Below are 20,433 nucleotides of genomic sequence, written 5' to 3'. Positions count from 1 at the left end.
AGCGTCTCTCTCCCCCATGCACCATCTTTCAAGCACACACAGGAGGAAGTGGATAGTGGATATTATACGTACCAGAGTGTCCCCCGCTCCAACAGCTTCCAGGCTGCATGAGGGGAAAGGGCGGGAGAGCCACAGAGACTCTCTGGGGTGAAAGGGGACTTCCATCGGTCCATGTTAGCCACAGGGCCAAGGAAGGACTTTCTGCCTTTGTCTCAGTCTTTGATCCAGAGAGTCCCTGTCCCTCTTCCAGTGTCTCTGAGACATGGACTCCCTTTAACCCAGAGGTTCTCAGCCACTGTTTGTGGTGCAGCCTGCTTTTTGGGAACTGAGAAATCTCCCAGGTGACGCTGATATGAAGCAGGGCAGGCAACCACCATCTAACCTCACTCTACTCACAGGGTTGGTTCGCTGGTAGGAACCTGGCCATATCTCAGGTCACCACCAAATACGTTCTCTGGGTGGACGATGACTTTCTCTTCAACGACAAGACCAAGATTGAGGTGCTGGTGGATGTCCTAGAGAAGACAGAACTGGACGTGGTAAGGGAGAGTTGCTCGTTCTACCCCATTGCAATCTGACAAGTGAGAGGGGAAGGGGAGGAGAAAGGAAGAGAGGGAAGTATGCGAAAGAAGAGGAGGGAGAGAGAGAAGGGAGGGCAGAAGGGGTGGGGGAGGGCCCGGTGCAGGAGGTGATGCAGCACAGCTCCGGGGTTGAGACCATCACGCGGGAATCAGACACACGAGTTCCGCTTCTGCCTCTGTTCTTACTTTTCTTTGAGCAAATTACACCAACACCCACGCCCAAAACTCACCGTTGTTCTGTTTTTAAAATGGTGTGTTTATTACTTCTACCTTCCTCCTCTCTGGAGCGGCCAGAGAAAGCGAGCGGGGCTCTGGCGCCGTCACACACCGTTACAAAAATGAAAATGGCACAAGGCTATAAAAGACTGTGTGGCCTTAAGGACATTAAAAAAATAACAAAAACATCAAAAGTCAAGTCACATATAGAAAAGAGAAGAAAAAGGTGACAGTAATTAATAATATTGTATTTTTGAAATTTGCAGAGATTACTAGGTAGAGGTGATAGATTTGTCAATTAGCTTGTGTGGTGATCTTTTCACAACGTATACATACATCAAAACACCAAGCTGTACACCTTAAATATATACAATTTTAATATGTCAAAGCTATCTCAATATAGCTGTTAAAAAGAAAGAAAATGTATAAGAAGTAGCACAGTGACCACAGTTACTTCATACTCCAGGTGGACAGTCCCCAAAGCATCTGACTTGACTAAGATGTCTCTAGAGACCCAATCACAATAGCGTAAATGACATAGAAGGTGCAGTTCCCACCCGTGTAAGAATGCAAGCTGGCACTCGACTCTCCTTCCAGGGTCATCCTGGGCCAGCTTCCTTCCCCGTTGTTTGTCCATCTTCGTGGTCCTCAGCTGTATGGTCGGAAGAAATGGGGAGAGGGGAAGTGAAGGACAAGTTCTCTTTTAAGATTGAGATCTTTATAAAAGTTGCAGACATCTGTTCTGAATCACATCCTTTCAGCCAGGACTTAGACACATGGTCAGACCTTGCAAGGGAAGTGGGAAAATTTCATCTTTATTGGGTTAATTGGCTAGACTTTAATTTAGTCCAGTTAAAACTCAAGAGGGTTCATTTACTAAGGGGGGAGGGAAAGTACAGGTGATGGCAGACAGTCAGACTGCTGTGCCACCCTGGGTGATTATGATGGTTCAGGAATAGATATAATTGCTTGTCCTGTTTTGCTCGGGCTCCAACAGCTAGATGCATGCATCTCCCACGAGTGCAGGGACGGGCAGCACAGAGAGGTGAGCCGGGAGCAGAGAACGGAACGAAGGCAGCTTGAGACAAACTACTGGCTGCAGGAAGTCCACACAGGGACCCCTGCACGAGCAGGCTGCCTCTTGCACCTAAACACCACTCCTTGTACTGGAAGGGAGTGAGTCACCTTCTGGAAAGAGTGAGCCTGCTGGAGGGTAAACGGAGCAGAGTTGTCTGCCCTTTGGACTTGGTGTAAGTGTAGTATGAAGGGTAGATAAAGGGTGTGATTTTTGTCATAACTGAGGTTCAGTCCAGGAAGGCTTCTTGACAGCAGCTACATGGATACTGAGTCTATTCTCTAATGTGGATTTCTCTGCCCACCGGCTAGGTAGGCGGCAGTGTGCTTGGAAACGTGTTCCAGTTTAAGCTGTTCCTGGAGCACAGTGAGAATGGAGACTGTCTCCACCGGCGGTCAGGATCTTTCCGGCCCCTGGACGGCTTCCCCAGCTGTGTGGTGACGAGTGGCGTTGTCAACTTCTTCCTGGCCCACACAGAGCGGCTCCAAAGAGTGGGCTTCGACCCCCGCCTGCAGCGAGTGGCTCATTCAGGTGGGGAGGCTGGAAGAGTGAGGAAGAGAGCTGTGCTGTGGACAGATCTCAGAAGCCTGTTTTTTCCCAAGGAGGGAGGGCCGTGTGCCACTGCTCAGGGGAGCTTGTCCTTTCTCCCCAAAATGGGGAGCTCACCCTTTCTCGCTAAAATGGAGAGCTCGTGGTCTCTCTCTTTTTTTTTTAGAATATTTATTTATTTACTTGGCTGCACTGGGTCTTCGTTGCGGCACACCGGATCTTCATTGCCATGTGCAGGATCTTTGTTGCAGCATGCAGGGTCTTTAGTTGCGGCATGCGAACCCTTAGTTGCGGCATGTGAGATCTAGTTCCCTGGCCAGGGATCGAACCCAGGCCCCCTGCATTGGGAACTCAGAGTCCTAGCCACTGGACCACCAGGGAAGTCCCTCGTGGTCTCTCTTGCCTCCCACCACCCTCTCTGCCTTCTTGTCTCCCCCAGGCTGTTCTGCTTCTCCACGACGCCCTTCCCCTTCCTTTGCCTACAGCTCTGGCCCCTCCCTCTTTTCCCACCTGGCTGCTGCTGCTTCTTTTCCAGACATCCTCTCCTATGAAACTGCAGCTGGTGACCTTCCCCTCTCATTCCTCTCAGTCCTGGAGTCCACAGTTCCGTCCAGTTGGAAGCCAATCTGTGTCTCTCTACCCATATCATTGTCTGTCCTTCCAACTCAGTAGCCTGGGCAGGTGGCTTCACAGGGGCGGAAGCTCCCCAGGGGTATAAACTGTGTCCCCTCCCCCCGACTCTCCTCCCAGACCTGCAGTATGGCCCTGGGTCTCTGGCGGAAGCTCACATTTCCTTCTCGCACTTTCCCTCTCTTGGCAGAGTTCTTTATCGATGGACTCGGAAGCCTGCTTGTGGGGTCCTGCTCAAATGTGATTGTAGGTCACCAGCCCCGTTCTCCAGTGGCGGACCCAGAGCTGGCAGCCCTGGAGAAGAGCTACAACGTATACCGGACCAACACCAAAGCTCAGATCCAGTTCAAGTTGGCTCTCCACTACTTCAAGAACCATCTCCAATGTGCCACGTAAAGGTTGTCCGGGCACTGGAAAAGCGCTATGCTGACCAGTTGCAGGTATCTAAAACAGAGGAACTGGTGGATGGGCTATCAAAATTTGAACTCTAGATAAGATGGACAGGGCAGATGGGTCTGGCTCAGGTACTGGAAATATCAATCAAAAGCTGAGGGTCATTAGAAATGGACCAATCACTGATCAGGGCGATGGAGACTGTATTCATTATTGTTTGTATGATGTCTTACCATTTATGAAACATTTGTACATATAGTATCTCACATTATCTCATTTCATCTCACACGAAAGAGTATATGATGGGTTGGTATCCTCAGTCAAAAAGATGGCTGCTGGGTCCTTGAGGGTTATTTGGTGGAAATTATATCACAGATCATCTCCAGCATCATTGCCATCCACAGATTTTTTTTGGTCCTACCTTGTGGACTCAAATAATGTGAATAACCCAGGGTCCTTGCCTGGAGAAGGTGGAAGCCTGGTTCAGTTCAGTCCACTAGTGGAATCGGATCAGATGATGAGAGGCGGACCAGGCAGGCGAGGAGGGAGTCAGCTCACCTGGAGCCCGGCACACGGATGGGACGCAGGCAGTTGGAGGGATGAGATCCCTGGGGTAGTCCACTCACTGCTGGAATAAAGGTTTCCCTGGCATCAGACTCCCTATCATAAAGACAGATTCCATACTTCCTGGGATTGAACTCAGACACTGTGCTGAGGAGCCATGATAAACGGCGTAAGTGCAGTGGCCAAGCCACTAAATTCTAGGGCCTTGAGATCAGTTGCTGACCGCTCGAGACCCGTGTCATCTGCAGAGTGGAGCTGTCACGATGAGGCAGGCTCTCTCGGTTACCTTGGGAGTCAGGAGATTCTCCCAGTGCTGCACTGGCTCTGCCTTTTGGTTTCTACTCTTTCCTACTGAAGACGGCCGAGGGTAGTTCAGGATCTCTGAAAATGTGTCTGTGAGATATTAATAAAACTTCATGAAAAATGTTTTGGTGGTCAAATAATTTTGAAAAATACTGCACGCTCTGTCTCCCTCTTGGACAGTCGCAATTCACATTAGTATATTCAAGGTTCTGAGAAGTCCTGCTGTAAAGAAATTGGCTTAACTTCAATTTAGCGTTTCTCAGATACAAATACAGACTGGCGATCATTGTTTATTCTCCCAAACAGGAGTAAAGTACATACCTCATTCCATTGTGTATGTCATAAACATAGTTATAAAGTTTTTATAACTTTAGCACGCATGATCATTTAGTGCAATAGTATGTATTTTACGTACAACACCATAGCTATATAGGGGGACAATGTTGGATTGCTCCATTCAGTACTGTCCTTAGACCCAGGCAAGACGAGCCCCTACCTGGATCCTGTGCTTTAGAGAACGCTGCATATCACAGACACATGTATTTACTTCAAAAACAAACAAACAGGGCTTCCCTGGTGGTGCAGTGGTTGAGAGTCCGCCTGCCGATGCAAGGGACGTGGGTTGGTGCCCCGGTCCGGGAAGATCCCACATGCCGCAGAGTGGCTGGGCCCGTGAGCCATGGCCGCTGAGCCTGCACGTCCGGAGCCTGTGTTCCGCAACGGGAGAGGCCACAACAGTGAGAGGCCCGCGTACCACCAAAAAAAAAACCAAGAAACAAACAGGGCTGGGATAGGGAGAGTGGGAGGGAGGGAGATGCAAGAGGGAAGAGATATGGGGACACATGTATATGTATAACTGATTCACTTTTTTATAAAGCAGAAACTAACACACCATTGTAAAGCAATTATACTCTAATAAAGATGTTAAAAACAAACAGGGACTTCCTTGGTGGCACAGTGGTTAAGACTCCACGCTCCCAATGCAGGGGGCCCAGGTTCGGTTCCTGGTCAGGGAACTAGATCCCACATGCATGCTGCAACTAAGAGTTCACATGACACAACTAAGGAGCCAGTGAGCCGCAACTAAGGAGCCCACCTGCCTCAGCTAAGACCCAGCGCAACCAAATAAATAAAACAAACAAACTCACAGAAGAGATCAGATTTGTGGTTACCAGAGGCAGGGGGTGGGGGAAGGCAAAGTTGGATGAAGGTGGTCAGAAGGTACAGACGTCCAGTTATAAGATAAATAAGTACTAGGGACATAATGTACAACATGATAAATATAACGAACACTGCCGTGTGTAATATATGAAAGTGGTTAAGAGAGTAAATCCTAAGAGTTCTCATCGCAGAAAAAAATATTATTTTTCTATTTCTTTAATTTTGTACCTATGTGAGATGATAGATTTTCACTAAACTTATGGTGATAATCATTTCATGATGTATGCTAAGTCAAATCATTATGCTCTACTTAAACTATACAGTGCTGTCAGTCAATTATATCTCAGTAAAACTGGAGGAAAAGAACAAACACATGTATTTACTGATGAACATTTGGGCATCTCTGTCACACAGGATCTAGTGCTTAGCGCCGGGACAGCATAACCTGTTTCCCTAAATATCCCCTCTTGGGACTAAACACTGTTCAGGCTCTAGAGAAATGTGTCTCTGTTCCTTTTTTTAAGAAAATAAATTTATTTATTTTAATTTATCTTTGGCTGCATTGGGTGTTTGTTGCTGCACGCGGGCTTTCTCTAGTTGCGGCGAGCGGGGGCTACTCCTCATTTCAGTGCATGGGCTTCTAATTGCAGTGGCTTCTCTTGTTGCAGAGCACGGGCTCTAGGCGTGTGCGCTTCAGTAGTTGTGGCATGTGGGCTTCAGTAGCTGTGGCACGTGGGCTTCAGTAGTTGTGGTGCACGGGCTAGTTGCTCCGTAGCATGTGGGATCTTCCCGTGCCAGGGCTCGAACCCATGTACCCCGAGTTGGCAGGTGGATTCTGAACCACTGCGCCACCAGGGAAGCCCTCTCCATTCTTTCTGCCCTATGTTCTCAAAACAGAAGGCGACTGTGTGTAAATGCCCTGCAAGTCTGTGGACAGTGCTTTGGAATGCTGGTAATATTTGAGCAGCAAAGTGCTTAGGTAAAAGAAAAAGACACATTTTTAAATTTGTCAAATTCTTCCTCTCAGATAACATAAATAGCAATAGAGTCTTGCCCACTACCTAGTGTCTATTTTCTTGCCTTTCAATTCATGGTTCCAAAAGTACTAGAAAATTAGTGTGCTGTTCACAACAATTGCACGTGTGGCTTAAGAACATTTAAAAATAGTAAGCAAAGATCTTTGAACAAGATACTATGAGACATTTTCTTTTGTTTTGGTTTTTTTTTAATAGATCTTTATTCGAGTAAGATCTTACCTTAATTTTTAATGTAAAAGAGTCCTCAATGCCTCATGCCAAAAATAAACATTCTAAATTGGATAGTTTTAAAAAATAAATAGAAGCAATTTTTATTACTCTAATTTTTATACATGTAGTTCTAGATGTATCATGCTTGAAGTGTGATACCAATTCTTATTTATTTATTTATTTATTTTTGGCTGCATTGGGTCTTAGTTGCTGTGCGTGGGCTTTCTCTAGTTGCGGTGGGGGTGGGGGGCGGGGGCTGCTCTTCATTGCGGTACGCGCGCTTCTCATTGCGGTGGTTTCTCTTGTGGAGCACAGGCTCTAGGTGCGCAGGGTGAGAGCGCAGGCTCAGTAGTTGTGGCGCACAGGCTTAGTTGCTCCGCAGCATGTGGGATCTTCCCGGACCAGAGCACGAACCCATGTCCTTTGCATTGGCAGGTGGATTCTTTTTTTTTTTTTTTTTTTTTGCGGTACACGGGCCTCTCACTGTTGTGGCCTCTCCCGTTGTGGAGCACAGGCTCCGGATGCACAGGCTCAGCAGCTATGGCTCACGGGCCCAGCTGCTCCGTGGCATGTGGGATCTTCCCTGACCGGGGCATGAACCTGTGTCCCCTGCATCGGCAGGCAGACTCTCAACCACTGCGCCAGCAGGGAAGCCCTGGCAGGTGGATTCTTAACCACTGTGCCACCAGGGAAGTCCCAATACCAATTCTTTACGCTGGGAATTAAGTGGTTATTGAATGCAAAAACTAATTATTTTTATAAAAACACTTAATGGCTTAAGTTTTTTAAAATTAAAGTAACTACAAAAGGGACTTCCCTGGTGGTCCGGGGGTTAAGACTCCACGCTCCCAGTGAAGGGGGCCCAGGTTCAATCCCTGGCTGGGGCACTAAGATACTACATGCCACAGGGCACGGCCAAAAAAAATTTTTTGTTTTCAAAAGGGGGGATAATAAAATAACTACAAAAATCACAGCTTTACAATAATTTGGATTTTTCCTTTTTAAAGATATATTTGTCAAGGTAAGAGGATAGAACATTTATTTTAACAATTTGCTAGCTTCAGTTTTTATAGCTTTTAAATATTTAAATATATAAACATAGCTAAAATGTAAATTAAATATTTAGACAAACATTTAATTTGTCCCATGCCTGGTTCCAAAAAAAAAAGTCTGCCTTCCTGGTGAATTTCTTGCATTCTTGAGACAGGGAGATAAAGGTGTGTGTTTTCATGGCAACTGTAGCATCCTAAAACATCCCCCAGCAGGGACTGTTGTGATGTGCTGTGGTTACCATCGGTAGGTTCCAGGAAGATCCTCTTCCCTGTCCCAAGAACTGGAACCTTCTACTCCAGCAGGGAGGAGTTCTTAAAGTGGAGGGTGTTCGCCTAAACTGTGAGCCAGTTCTCCAAGAATTCTTCTCCAGGAATAGATCAACTACCCAGAGAGTGTGTGCCTCCATTCCCTAGTCAAAATATATTGGATTAAGAGAAGCTGTACCAATAGCCAAGCAGATTGTCTTTCTTGGAATTTGAATTGGGCCTGAGAATACCCAGTGGGGCTTTATGGGTGGCTGGATGGCAGGCGTCACACTCCGGAGCAGCGGGGCAGCCCCTTACTGTGCAGACCGGGGAGCTGAGACAGCCAGTGTGCAGTGAGAAAAGAATTCGACATGAGCACAAAAAGGAGCTGAAATGAGAGACTCCTGGCGGCCTTCTGGTTCTTTCCTGAGGTCTGGCTATACTCCTTCCCTGGGGTTTTGTGAAACACTATACCCTTATAATTCTCCTTTTTTGCTTAATCGAATTTGAGTTGGCTCCTGTGACTTATAAGCAAAGTGTCCTAAATAATACAACCATTCTGTGTGTTTTCAAAACAGAAAGGCATAAATAAAAGGTTTTCTCTTTGGGTGGTTTGGAAGTAAAAATCAGATCACAGAAAATAACCGCCGTACAGGCCTCCCTCCAGCCTTCAATTTCAGACACAACTGAGCAGCCTGGACTAAACCAATGACAAAGGTATCCTTCCAGGACAGCGAAGGGCCTCTCTGATACTTGCGGGTCAACTCCTAATTCCTGGACAACTTGGTGCAAATAATCGTGTGGGCCTCCAGGGGGAGCTCAAGTCCACTCTCTCTGTTTCCCCTCTACTAATTCCCACCCTCCTGCTCAGGAAAGGAAAATTCCTAAGACTTTCAGAAAGGAGGGATCCTATTGGCTACTGGGCTAGTGGCCTTTTTTTGCGTGCATGGGCGTGTCCACTTCCTGTGGCTGAAGTGGAAATGGGACTGGGGTCCGCCTCATTCTGGATACTGTCTCTCCCTGACTCAGGAAGGTACCTCCCCAGCTGTTTTTTGATTGTTGATAGACCAACAACATATACAAGCCGCTACCAAGTGTATCTATGAGAATGCATTTGTCTGCAAGTACCAGAAACTTGACCCAAACTGTCTTAAACTATCATATATAGGTTGCAGCCCAGAGGTGGGGCAGAGCACAGGTGTCCTATGACCGACAGGAATATGTATGAGGGATTCCAAGCCCACAGGTCTCTGCACCTGGCCTCTGCCTTAATGCTCTTCAAAACAGTCATCTAAGGTACAGAAAGACCATCTATAATTTGCTCTTTGCCCCCAGGTTTTTCCTCTTAATGGGCAGAAAATGTTTAAAGCATTGCAGTGTAGTAGGCTGGTCTTTTACTCAAATTGGTCTCCTGCGAAGTCTTCTGTCTCTGCCGGTGCTTTCTCTTGGGTTGGAGATTTTAGCTTTTCTAGGCCTACAAGGCTCCAAGTTATAGGACATCCAGTAAACTTGGATTGCAAGATACTCTCAGCAAAACCATACTACACCTGCTTTAAAACAGGCTGCCTTGGGCTTCCCTGGTGGCGCAGTGGTTGAGAGTCTGCCTGCAGATGTAGGGAACACGGGTTCGTGCCCCGGGCCGGGAAGATCCCACATGCTGCGGAGCAGCTGGGCCTGTGAGCCATGGCCGCTGAGCTTGCGCGTCCGGAGGCTGTGCTCCGCAACGGGAGAAACCACAACAGTGAGAGGCCTGCGTACCACAAAAATAAAAAACAGGCTGCCTCAGCCTAAAGCTTATCTCTCATAGGACCAACATGAAGACTAACACATGCCAATATCCTGATTCTTTCCTCCCATTTCCCATTCTTGATATTCTACAGTCTTGGTAGGCCCATAGTTTGTGTTTCAGACACCAGTAACAACATCAGGATCACCAGCTTCCCAGGAAGTCTCTGCTCTCTACCCCATTTCTTCTGCTCAAACCTACATCTAATGACCTTCACAGTATTCATGTCTATATACAGCTCTTTTTCTTAATCCTTCGCCTGGGTCCTCCAGCTACCTTTCTGCCCTTCAGCCGCCCTGCTCCAGTTTCAGACAACTCTCCCATGTAAAACCTACATCCCATAAGAACCTGCTGTATAAATAAATAAAACTTAAAAATTAAAAAAATAAATAAATAAAACAGAAAAAAAAAATAAAGGCTACATCCCTCTTGAAATTTTACCAAGAGATTATCAAAGTTTTCATTGTATAATTGAGTAATCTGTATTAACTGCACAAGCCCCTCTTCTATTCTGTGTGCTTGGAAATATCCCAGATCTCTGCATGCAAGAACATAGAGGCATTAATCATAAAAGGAAAAAAAAAAGATAAATTTGACTTGATTGAAATTAAAACCTGCTAACCAAAAGACACTATCAAGAAAGTGAAGAAACTTCCCTGGTGGTACAGTGGTTAAGACTCTGCACTCCCAAGGTAGGGGTCCCGGGTTTGATCCCTGGTCGGGGAACTAGATCCCGTATGTATGCCGCAACGAAGGAGCCCGCCTACCACAACTAAGACCCAGTACAACCAAATAAATAAATATACTTTTTTAAATTAGCAAAATTAAAAAAAAAGAAAGAAAGTGAAAAGACAAGCCACAGACTGGAAGAAAATATCTGCAGTACAAATATTTGATAAAGGGTCCATATATATAATTACCATATATATATCCATAATGGATCTATATATATATATAAGTATGTATAAATATATAATTCTTATAAATCAATAAGATAAAGACAGGTTTTTTTTTCTAAATGGGCAAAATACTTGAAGCACTTAGAAAAGAAGATATTCAAATGGCTAGTGAGCATGTAAAAAAATACGTTCAACATCATTAACCATTAGGGAAGTGCAACTTAAAAGCAAAAGGAAAGATGATCATACACCTCCTAGAATGGCTAAATTTAAGCGACTAATAATACCACTTGTTAGCTAAGATGTGAAGCAACTGGAACTCCCTCATACACTGCTGGTGGGAGTGTAAAATGGTACAAGCACTTTGGAGAGCTGTTTGGCTGTTCCTAATAAACTTAAATGTACACTTACCCTACGACCCGGCAATTCCATTCCTAGTTATATACCCAAGACCAAAAAAGGTTTGTAAAGGAATGGTCATAGTAGCTTTACTCATATTAGGCCCAAATTGGAAACAACCCAAATGTCCATCAACTGAAGAATGGACCAACGAATTGTGGTATATTCATACAGTGGAGTACTTCTCAGCAATGAAAAACATACTGCTGATACATAAAGTGACATGAATGAATCTCGAAAACATGTTTAGCAAAAGAAGCCACACGCGATAGATACTGCAAAACAGTATACGTATACTATAATAATAGGCAAAACTAGTTTCTGGTGATAGAAACCAGAGTAGTGATTTCAGTAAAAACTGGAAAAAGGCACCAGGGAACTTTCTGGAGTGATGGAAATGCCCTATATCTTGATCTAGGTGATGATCACACAAGTGTATACATTTGTAAAAAATAATTGAGTCCGTTAAGATTTGTGCATTTTCCTTAATGTAAATAATACCTCAAAATAAAATGCCTTTAAAAAAGTGAGGTATATTTCATATGTACTGTTATGGAACAATGCTCAAGATATGGTGCTAAGTAAATAAAACCAGGTGCAGAACAATGTTTTGATTTCTTTTTCTAGAAAAGGATTATGCATATGCATGTATATCTGTGTAAGAATGAAATATCTCTAGAAGGACCATATCAGAAGTTGCCTCGGAGAACAAAAAAAAATTATAGTCAGGAAGTCTTATTTATCTGTGTTTTCCTTTTATACCTTTTGAATTTTGTATTATGCTCATGTATTATCTATTTAAATATTTTTTAACATTTTAATTATGTTAAGTGCAAAAGCAGAACATAAAATTATATATACAGTGAGACTGTAAAAATGCATTTTAAAAAAGGAAATGAAATAGCAAATGTAAAAGTGCTTGTTGGAATTGTAGTTATTTAAAAATCTTCCTTCTACTTTACTGTATTTTCTACATTTTCCATAAATATTTTACCTTTGTAATCTGAAAAGATAATAATTATTATTTTTTAATTAATTTATTTATTTTTGACTGCCTTCCATCTTCATTGCAGTGGCTTCTCTTGTTGCGGAGCACGGGCTCCAGTAGTTGTGGCACGTGAGCTCAGTAGTTGTATCTCGTGGGCTCAGTAGTTGTGGCTTGCGGGCTCAGTAGTTGTGGCTCATGGGCTCTAAAGCACAGGCTCTGTAGTTGTGGCACACTGGCTTGATTGCTCCGCGGCACATGTGATTTTCCTGGACCAGGGATCAAGCCTGTTTCCCCTGCATTGGCAAGCAGATTCTTAACCACTGTGCCACCAGGGAAGTCCCAAGATAGTTATTTTAAAAAGAGAAAGTAAAAACACGCAAGAAAAGGATAAAAGGTGGATGCTGCTTTTTTCTGTTGTTCAAAAAAAGTAAGTGGCCTGGGAGGGATACATTAGGAGTTTGGGATTAACAGATATACACTACTATGGATAAAATAGATAAACAACAAGGACCTACTGTATAGCACAGGGAACTATATTCAATATCTTGTAATAACCTATAAGGGAAAAGAATCTGAAAAAGAATATATATATGTATATATTATATATAACTGATCACTTTGCTGTACACCTGAAACTAACACAACACTGTAAATCAACTATACGTCAATAAAAAAAAAAAAAAACAATTAAGCGGTCAGATTTCCCCATCAGAGCCTGGGGAATGCCAGGCCCAGAGCGGGGGCCTGGACCGGAGGGGTTGGGTAGCGGCAAGCTGTCACCCTGCACAAAGTGGTGGCTTGTCTGGCAAAACCAGGGCTCCCAAGGCAAAGTGGGGACTTGTGGCAGATCTCACTTATCCTGAATGGCGAGGACACAGAGCAAGGCCCATTCTATCCCAGCTGTGAGCAGCCTAGCATGGATACAGGAAACTGTCTGAACACAGCCTTGAGAGTGAATATGAATACTTTCCATGTTGACTCCTCAAAGCATTATTGTCCCTACTCCATTGTCTATATATTTACAGGCTCATAAGAAACCTGGAAAATATCTTTAAAGCCCCTAATTCTGGATTTCAGCCCTCTTTTCTTAACCCTTGGCCTCATTGTACTTTCTGGGGTACACTCTGCCCCAGTTCAGCCCTCAGCTGGGATGCCACAGCTGAAGCCACAATAAACCCACCTCCAGCAGAGCCCTGGACTCCCCCAGCTTCAGGAGCCGCCTTGTGTGGATGCTTGAGAGTCTGTTCTCAAAGATGTCATGGGATGCCATCTTTGGGATGTCACGTGCAGTGGATTTATATTAAAAGAACCTAGTCACACTGGGGCAGGGAGATTACATATTGTCTCCGTTTTCTCTGTTATCATTAAATATATATAGAGAGAATATGATGCTATAAAGGGTCTCTGAACACAAAATTAGAATGTTGTTTCTTCCTCCTAAGTTCTCCTGTGCCCTCTAAGGGGGTTCAGGGGACGTGTCTGTTAAGGCACTAGCCACACATAAAGGTAAGCAAGTCCCAAGGAATTCACAGCCCAACCAAGGGGAAGAGAGAGGGAAGATGGGAGAGACTGAGCCGCAGAACACAATTTCTTATAATTCCAGTGAGTCATGACAAAAGCAGTAAGGGAGATGATCCTTTTACGTTCCTTGAGGAATGAGCAAGTGGAGGATTTCATCTGGGCTGGTAAGATTTTTTTCAAGCTGAGAAAGAAAGTGGAGGGAACTGCAAAGAACTAGGGAGTGGAGTAGGGAGAGTGGGAATAGGAGGGCAGTCATTCCTTCTCCTCACACCGGATAGAGAAACTGTCATACACTTTCAAAGGATATAATCATCACCCTTTAGTAGCTTTCTACAGTAGTTTTTGAAAACTTAATTTCAATACCCTCTAGCCAGTACAGAACCCTTGTAAGAAGGAAATAGATGGGAAAGCTGAGGTCCAGAGCTGCTAAAGTCATTTGATGTTAAGTCAATTTGATATTAAGTCACTCCAGCCTTAAGAGAGGGACACCCTTATCTCATAGGAGCTGAAGGGGAATTTGGTTCATTCTTCAAAATGGAAAATCATTAATGTTTCTTCGGACAATATACAAGAATTATAAACGATTTTTTCAAGCAATACAAAAAAACAGGACTTCATAAGTTTACTCCCAGGAGATAAATGTCATCAACAGATCTTTTCGGATTTGGGCTAAGCAGGTTCTTGACTATATGCAACAGAAACAGACTCTGGGTACCTTACATAGAAAAGGAACTTATTAGGAGGACGTTATAGAGTTCACAGCACCAGAGGGAAAGCAAACTCAGAAAGATGGACAAGAATGAAGGGGAACTAGGCAACCAGGAACTCAGCCAAGGTCAGGATCCTGGACAGTCTAGTTAGGATGCCACTTCTGCTGCCAGTGGACATGGCACGGCTGCCATCACTGCCCCTGAGGCTCTGGATTGGCACAGCCACCACCGGCAGCCAACTAAGTTCTAAAACGTTCCTGCTTCTGGATTCTAAATCCAATTGGCCAAGTTAAGGACACACATTTTCACTCTGGCTGCCAGAAGCCTGGAGAGTGAGCGTGTCTACCTTGGGGCACAGCTCTGCTGTCACCCAGTCCCATGCAATGTTGAGTCTCTCAAGAAACGGAGTCAATCAGATGGCCGAGGGCAAATAAATGGCAAATATTCATTACATGTGTATTCATTCAGCTTTTCTGTTTGTGTATAAGTTGGATTTTATTATACACACTATTCGGCAAGTAGATTTTTGTTTTGTTTCTTTAGGACAGTATATCTTTTCATGCCAATGCAATAAATTCCCCCCTAAATTCCTGCACAGTATTTATTGTATAGATATTGTCAGTATTTATTTAATCAAGTTTCACTCAATGGACATTTATTTTTATTCTTTACTATTAAAAACCACACAGCTGAGAACATCCTTGACTAACTGGCACTCGTCCTAGTAGCCCGTTAGGATAAATTTCCAAAAGTGCAATTGTTGAGCAAATGGCATATAAAATTTTATCTGTCGCCAGATTGACCTGAAGAAACATTATCCTTTTACACCTTCACTAAAACTTATGAGAAAGTCCAAAAGGGATTGTCTCTTTCACTGATCTGATTCTAATCTACACGTTAAAAGGAACCATGCCCCCAAGTAGCGTTTAAAGTAGGAGAGGGAGATGGAAGTGGAACTTTCTGTGCAGATTTCTCGGTGGCTCTAGCTACGTGTAACGCCAAGGAATCAGGTGGGGCGCACTTCCTAGCGGCGATTCGCGCTTGGGGCACCTGGGCCTTGAACGGCTGTCCCTCGACGTGCCAGTCAGCTTCCCTCCCCGCTCGGCCAAAAATAACCTCCCCGGGGTAGTCGCTGTGTAAGTAAATAAATAAACAATACGAAGCCCAGGATGCGAGCGCCGAGCCTCCTGCTAGGGGTCTATGGGTCGGAGTCGGCCTTCTCCGGTCCAACATTGCGGGCCTAGCCCCGCTAAGGCCGACCCCGCCAGCCTGCCGCCCCCCCCACCCCACCCCCCGGGCTTCCTCAAACCCGGTGAGGACCCCTGGAGGAGAGCAGGGAGAGAGGCAGCAAGAAATGACACCCTGGGACCGGGATGGTATAGGACGCCGGGGACGCTGAAGCCCTCGTTGCTCCGCTCCTGCCCGCCAGTTCGGCTTGGGGACCAGAGCCCAGGACCCAGAGCCGGTAAACCCGGCATCCACTGCCGTTTTCGAAAGGCAGCCCGGCGCGCCCGCTATGTGACTTGAGGAGACTCCCGGCCGCCAAAAGTAGCGAGCGGGTCCCATGGTGTAATGGTTAGCACTCTGGACTTTGAATCCAGCGATCCGAGTTCAAATCTCGGTGGGACCTCTCCAAAACCTTTTGGTTCTACAATTCCTATTTTGGAGGCCCCTGGCGGCAGTGGCCATCTCAGGCTGTTCCGGTGCCCCCCCGTGACCTACCTGACCGCGATTTAGGGTCCCTCCCTCTTTCTCAAGATGCTTTCATTTCAGAGCCTGCTTGAAGGTCGCGGTGCGCATGCGCGAGACTCAGGGCGGAAAAGTAAGTGTCTGTGGGAGCTGGAGCGTGACTTTAGCTTGCCGGGGACGGCCGAAGGTGCCCGAGGGATCCCGAGGATTCCGCTTCGGGCGGGGAACAGTGGCAGCCTTCTGGTCTAGGAAACGCCACCGCCACCGCCACCCACACCCCCGCCCCGCAAGCTGCCGGGAATGCTTCTCCCCATTGGCTAACATGCAGAAGGGCCAAACACTTCTGCTCTGGAAACAGCGAACGAAATAGCCATAGGGAGCCGAGGGGAGCGGGAGGGAATAGCCGACTGCGGAGGAGGGCGTGTATTTGGGGGTCCGTCCGCCCGGAAGTCGGCCAGATACTGAAGTGTGTCTGTCTGGGTTGTCCGGTACTCGGGCAGTAGACTGCGAGGTTGTCTTTCAGTTGGAAAAAAAAAATCCCTTAGTCAAGGAATCCACTCTTCAATCCGTTTCAGCAGGTCAGGGTATCTCTGGTGACGGTTTCTCGCCGTATCGATGGGCTATTTCTCCCGAGCAGACGATGGGAATCTCTATGGGGTTCACCCGCAGGGCTGAGCGAATCTCTTTTGGCGAATTTGTCCAGGGTCGCTGATTTGGGTGCTGACCAAGCGCACGTGATTTGCAGGAAAGGTTCTACCTCTGGGGTAGCGGGGAAGAGACGTACACGGAGTATTGTCTTCTTTGGATTGGTATCTGGGTTTTGAGAGCTGTCTGTCTCTCGGGGACAAGTGACGAGGGAGCCCGCTCACGCATTTGTGATCCCCCTACAGGGTGACTGGCACTGTGGTTATACGGCCCCGCGCCTTGGGAGGATGCCGTGGAAACAGAACCCTCGCTCTGCTCTCCCCAACTCTCTCCTGAGCACCCTTCCTCCCCACTCCACCCCACACACTCCTTAAACATTTGAATGAATTTGTGTGTATGAGCGATCCCAGCTTCAAAAATACCTAAACATGAGACGTGGGAGGACTTGCACTAACAGATATTAAAGCTTATTATCAACTATTAACTGTAGGAATTAAGACAGTGTGGTACTGGTGAAAAGAAAGACAAACATACCAATGGAACAGAATGGAGAGCCCAGATAGAGCCGCACACATACTTGGACCAGTGATTTATGACAAATATAGCACAACAGAACAGTGGGGAAAAGGACCTTTTTTTCAATAAATTATTCTGGGACAATTGAGTGTCCATATGGAAAAATATGAAATCAAATTCCTCCCAGTTTTCACTAACACAGCAATACATTGCATGTGAATTATAGACCTTTATGTGAAAAAAAGAAAAAAAAGAGCAATAAAACTTTGGAAGACAACATAGAATATCTTCATGACCTCAGGGCAGGGAAAGTCTTCTTAAGCAAGACACAAAAGGTTCTGAAAGTTTGATATATGTCACCATATTAATATGATATTCTATGTTTTTCTTATCAGAAGACCCCAAAAAGGAAATGAAAAGTAAGCCATAGAATAGGAAAAGATATTTGTAATGCATAACTGACAACTTGTATCCAGAGTATATTAAAAGCTCCTAAAATTCAGTAAGAAAAAAGACAAACAACCTAATGGAAAATAACAAAAGACTTGGACTGGTACTTCATAAAAAAAAAGGAAATCCAGAATAACCGGTACACATGAAAAGATGCAACACATCAGTCATCAGGAAAATGCAAATTAAAAGCTCAATGAGATGCCATTGAGATACCACTCACCAGAATGACAATGCTGAATGTTATTGAGAATATGGAATAATGTGAATTCTCAAAGGAGCGTAAATTGGTGGAAAGCAGTTTGAGATCTACTAAAGTTGAAGATATCATACCCTATGATCTAGCAATTTCACTCTTGTACATATACCCACAGAAATGTGTGCTTTTGTGCACTTAGAGACATGTGTAAGAGTTTTGGGCAACATAATAGCCAAAAATTGGAACTCAAATGTCCACCTACAGTAGAATGGATAAATAATTTGCAGTAAGGCCACACGATGGAATATTACACAGCAACAAAACAAATGGACAACTACATGCAACGAAATGGGTGAATTTTTTTTTTTAAGTATTGAACAGAAGAAGGTAGATACAAAAGGATAAATGATAAATTATTCCATTTGTATAAAGTTTCTTGGGACTTCCCTGGTGGCACAGTGGTTAAGAATCTGCCTGCCAATGCAGGGGTCACAGTTTTGAGCACTGGTCCAGGAAGATCCCACATCCCACGTGCCGCAGAGAGCCACAACTACTGAGCCTGCGCTCTAGAGCCCGTGAGCCACAACTGCTGAAGCCCGCGCACCTACAGCCCGTTCTCTGCAACAAGAGAAGCCACCACAATGAGAAGCCCGCGCACTGCAACAAAGAGTAGCCCCCCCTCCGCCCCCGCTGCAACTAGAGAAAGCCTGCACTTAGCAATGAAGACCCAAAGCAGCCAAAAATAAAATAAATTAATTAATTAATTTTAAAAAAAAGTTTCTAAACAGGCAAAACTAACTACTGTATATTGTCTAGAGCTGCAAACTTAGATGGTAAAATTATCCAGCAAAGCAAAGGAGTAATTCACATATAAGTGAGGATATGGAATACTTTGGGGAAGAGAGAGGGCCATGATTGGAAAGGGGCCAGCAACAGTCTTCCAGGGGTACTGGTACTATTGTATTTCTTGTCCTTGGGTGGAGGTTACATTGATTGTTCACTTTACAAAATTTTGTTAAAGTGCGCATTATGTTGTATGCACTATTCTGAATGTCAATTTAAAAAGTCAAAAAGTGATAAACAACAAGGTCCTACTGTATAGCCCAGGGAACTATATTTAATATTCTGTGATAAACCATAATGGAAAAGAATACGAAAAAGAATGTATATATGTGTGTGTGTGTGTGTGTGTGTGTGTGTGTGTGTAACTGAATCGCTTTGCTATACAGCAGAAATTAACACAACATTGTAAACAACTATACTTCAATAAGTTAAAAAACAAAACAGGGGGCTTCCCTGGTGGCGCAGTGGTTGAGAGTCCGCCTGCCGATGCAGGGGACACGGGTTCGTGCCCCGGTCCGGGAAGATCCCACATGCCGCGGAGTGGCTGGGCCCGTGAGCCATGGCCGCTGAGCCTGCGCGTCCGGAGCCTGTGCTCCGCGACGGGAGAGGCCACAGCAGTGAGAGGCCCGCGTACAGCAAAAAAAGAAAAAAAAAAAAACACAAAAGAAAACAAAAACAAAAGTCAAAAAGTACCTGCCTAGAGACATGTTTCTGCCATGGTCACAGATGAGAAATCCGAGATCAAAAGTTGTCCACAGAGAGGGAGTCAGGTTAAAGATCCTCTATTCTGAGCCAGCAGAACCACATTCAGAGGATCAGGTTCAATTCTAGGGATCACACAAAGACACTGATAAATTTCATCCTGCCACTAACTGGGTGGGTGCATTTGGGTAAGCAATTTAAATGTTCTGAAATTGTAACTATGTGAGGTGATGGATGTGTTAACTAAACTTACTGTGGTAATCATTTGGCAATGTATACGTGTATAGCAAATCATTATGTTGTACACCTAAAATTTATACAATGTTATATGTCAATTACATCTCACTAAAGCTGGAAAAAAAATTCTGCGCCTCATCTGTAAAATGACAATAACGGTGCCTTTTGCATGGCAGTGCCCTAAGACTTAATAAAATAGTAAGCAAAAAGTCCTTTTCTCTGTGTCCCATCCATGATAGGCTCAATAATGTTAACTGCTAGAAAGATAACCAGAATAATAAACACTGTGGAAGGTCAGATTCTTGAGAAAAAAACAAATGCTTATATGGGAAGGAAAATAAAACTTATAGAGCACTTGTTAGTTGTCAATTTATTTGCCTAGTTGTTCCTAGTCTTGGTTGCAACAGAGGCAGAGAATGAGGACTCGTGGGTGGAAGTTAGAGGGGCAAATGGGAAGAACTTTCTAACAGTCTGAGCTGTCCATCAATGGAACAGGCTTGAGAAATTTTGAGCTTCTGGTGCCTGGAAGTCTGGAGTCAGGGAGCTCAAAGGTCTTTGTCTCATGGGGTGTAGGAAGATTTCTGCACTGAGATAGAGGTAGTGCTCCACAAAAGTTGCCCTGCCTTCTGCCCTGAGCTTTGATTTTTTTTTTTTTGAATTTCTGAATTTTATTTTATTTATTTTTTATACAGCAGGACCTTATTAGTCATCAATTTTACACACATCAGTGTATACATGTCAATCCCAATCTCCCAATTCATCACACCACCATCCCCACCCCCCTGCCACTTCCCCCCCTTGGTGTCCATACGTTTGTTCTCTACATCTGTGT

General features: G+C 44.8%; 1 protein-coding gene across 1 annotated transcript in view; it reads left to right on the top strand.

Annotated features, from left to right (window-relative positions):
• B4GALNT2 (beta-1,4-N-acetyl-galactosaminyltransferase 2 (SID blood group)) overlaps nt 1–3,640 on the top strand; it is a gene marked incomplete at its 5' end in the record, with an annotated part of 42,865 nt that extends 39,225 nt beyond the window's left edge. Inside the window, 3 exon segments of the mRNA XM_079905215.1 lie at nt 399–539; nt 2,184–2,403; nt 3,242–3,640. Of these exon segments, the coding sequence (XP_079761341.1) occupies nt 399–539; nt 2,184–2,403; nt 3,242–3,447 (567 nt within the window). The 3' untranslated portion in view covers nt 3,448–3,640.
• Between the last annotated feature and the right edge of the window lie 16,793 nt (nt 3,641–20,433).

The sequence above is a fragment of the Stenella coeruleoalba genome (assembly GCF_951394435.1).
Source record: "Stenella coeruleoalba genome assembly, chromosome: 19".
Classification (NCBI taxonomy): domain Eukaryota; kingdom Metazoa; phylum Chordata; class Mammalia; order Artiodactyla; family Delphinidae; genus Stenella; species Stenella coeruleoalba.
This window is presented reverse-complemented; position numbering and strand designations above follow the sequence as displayed.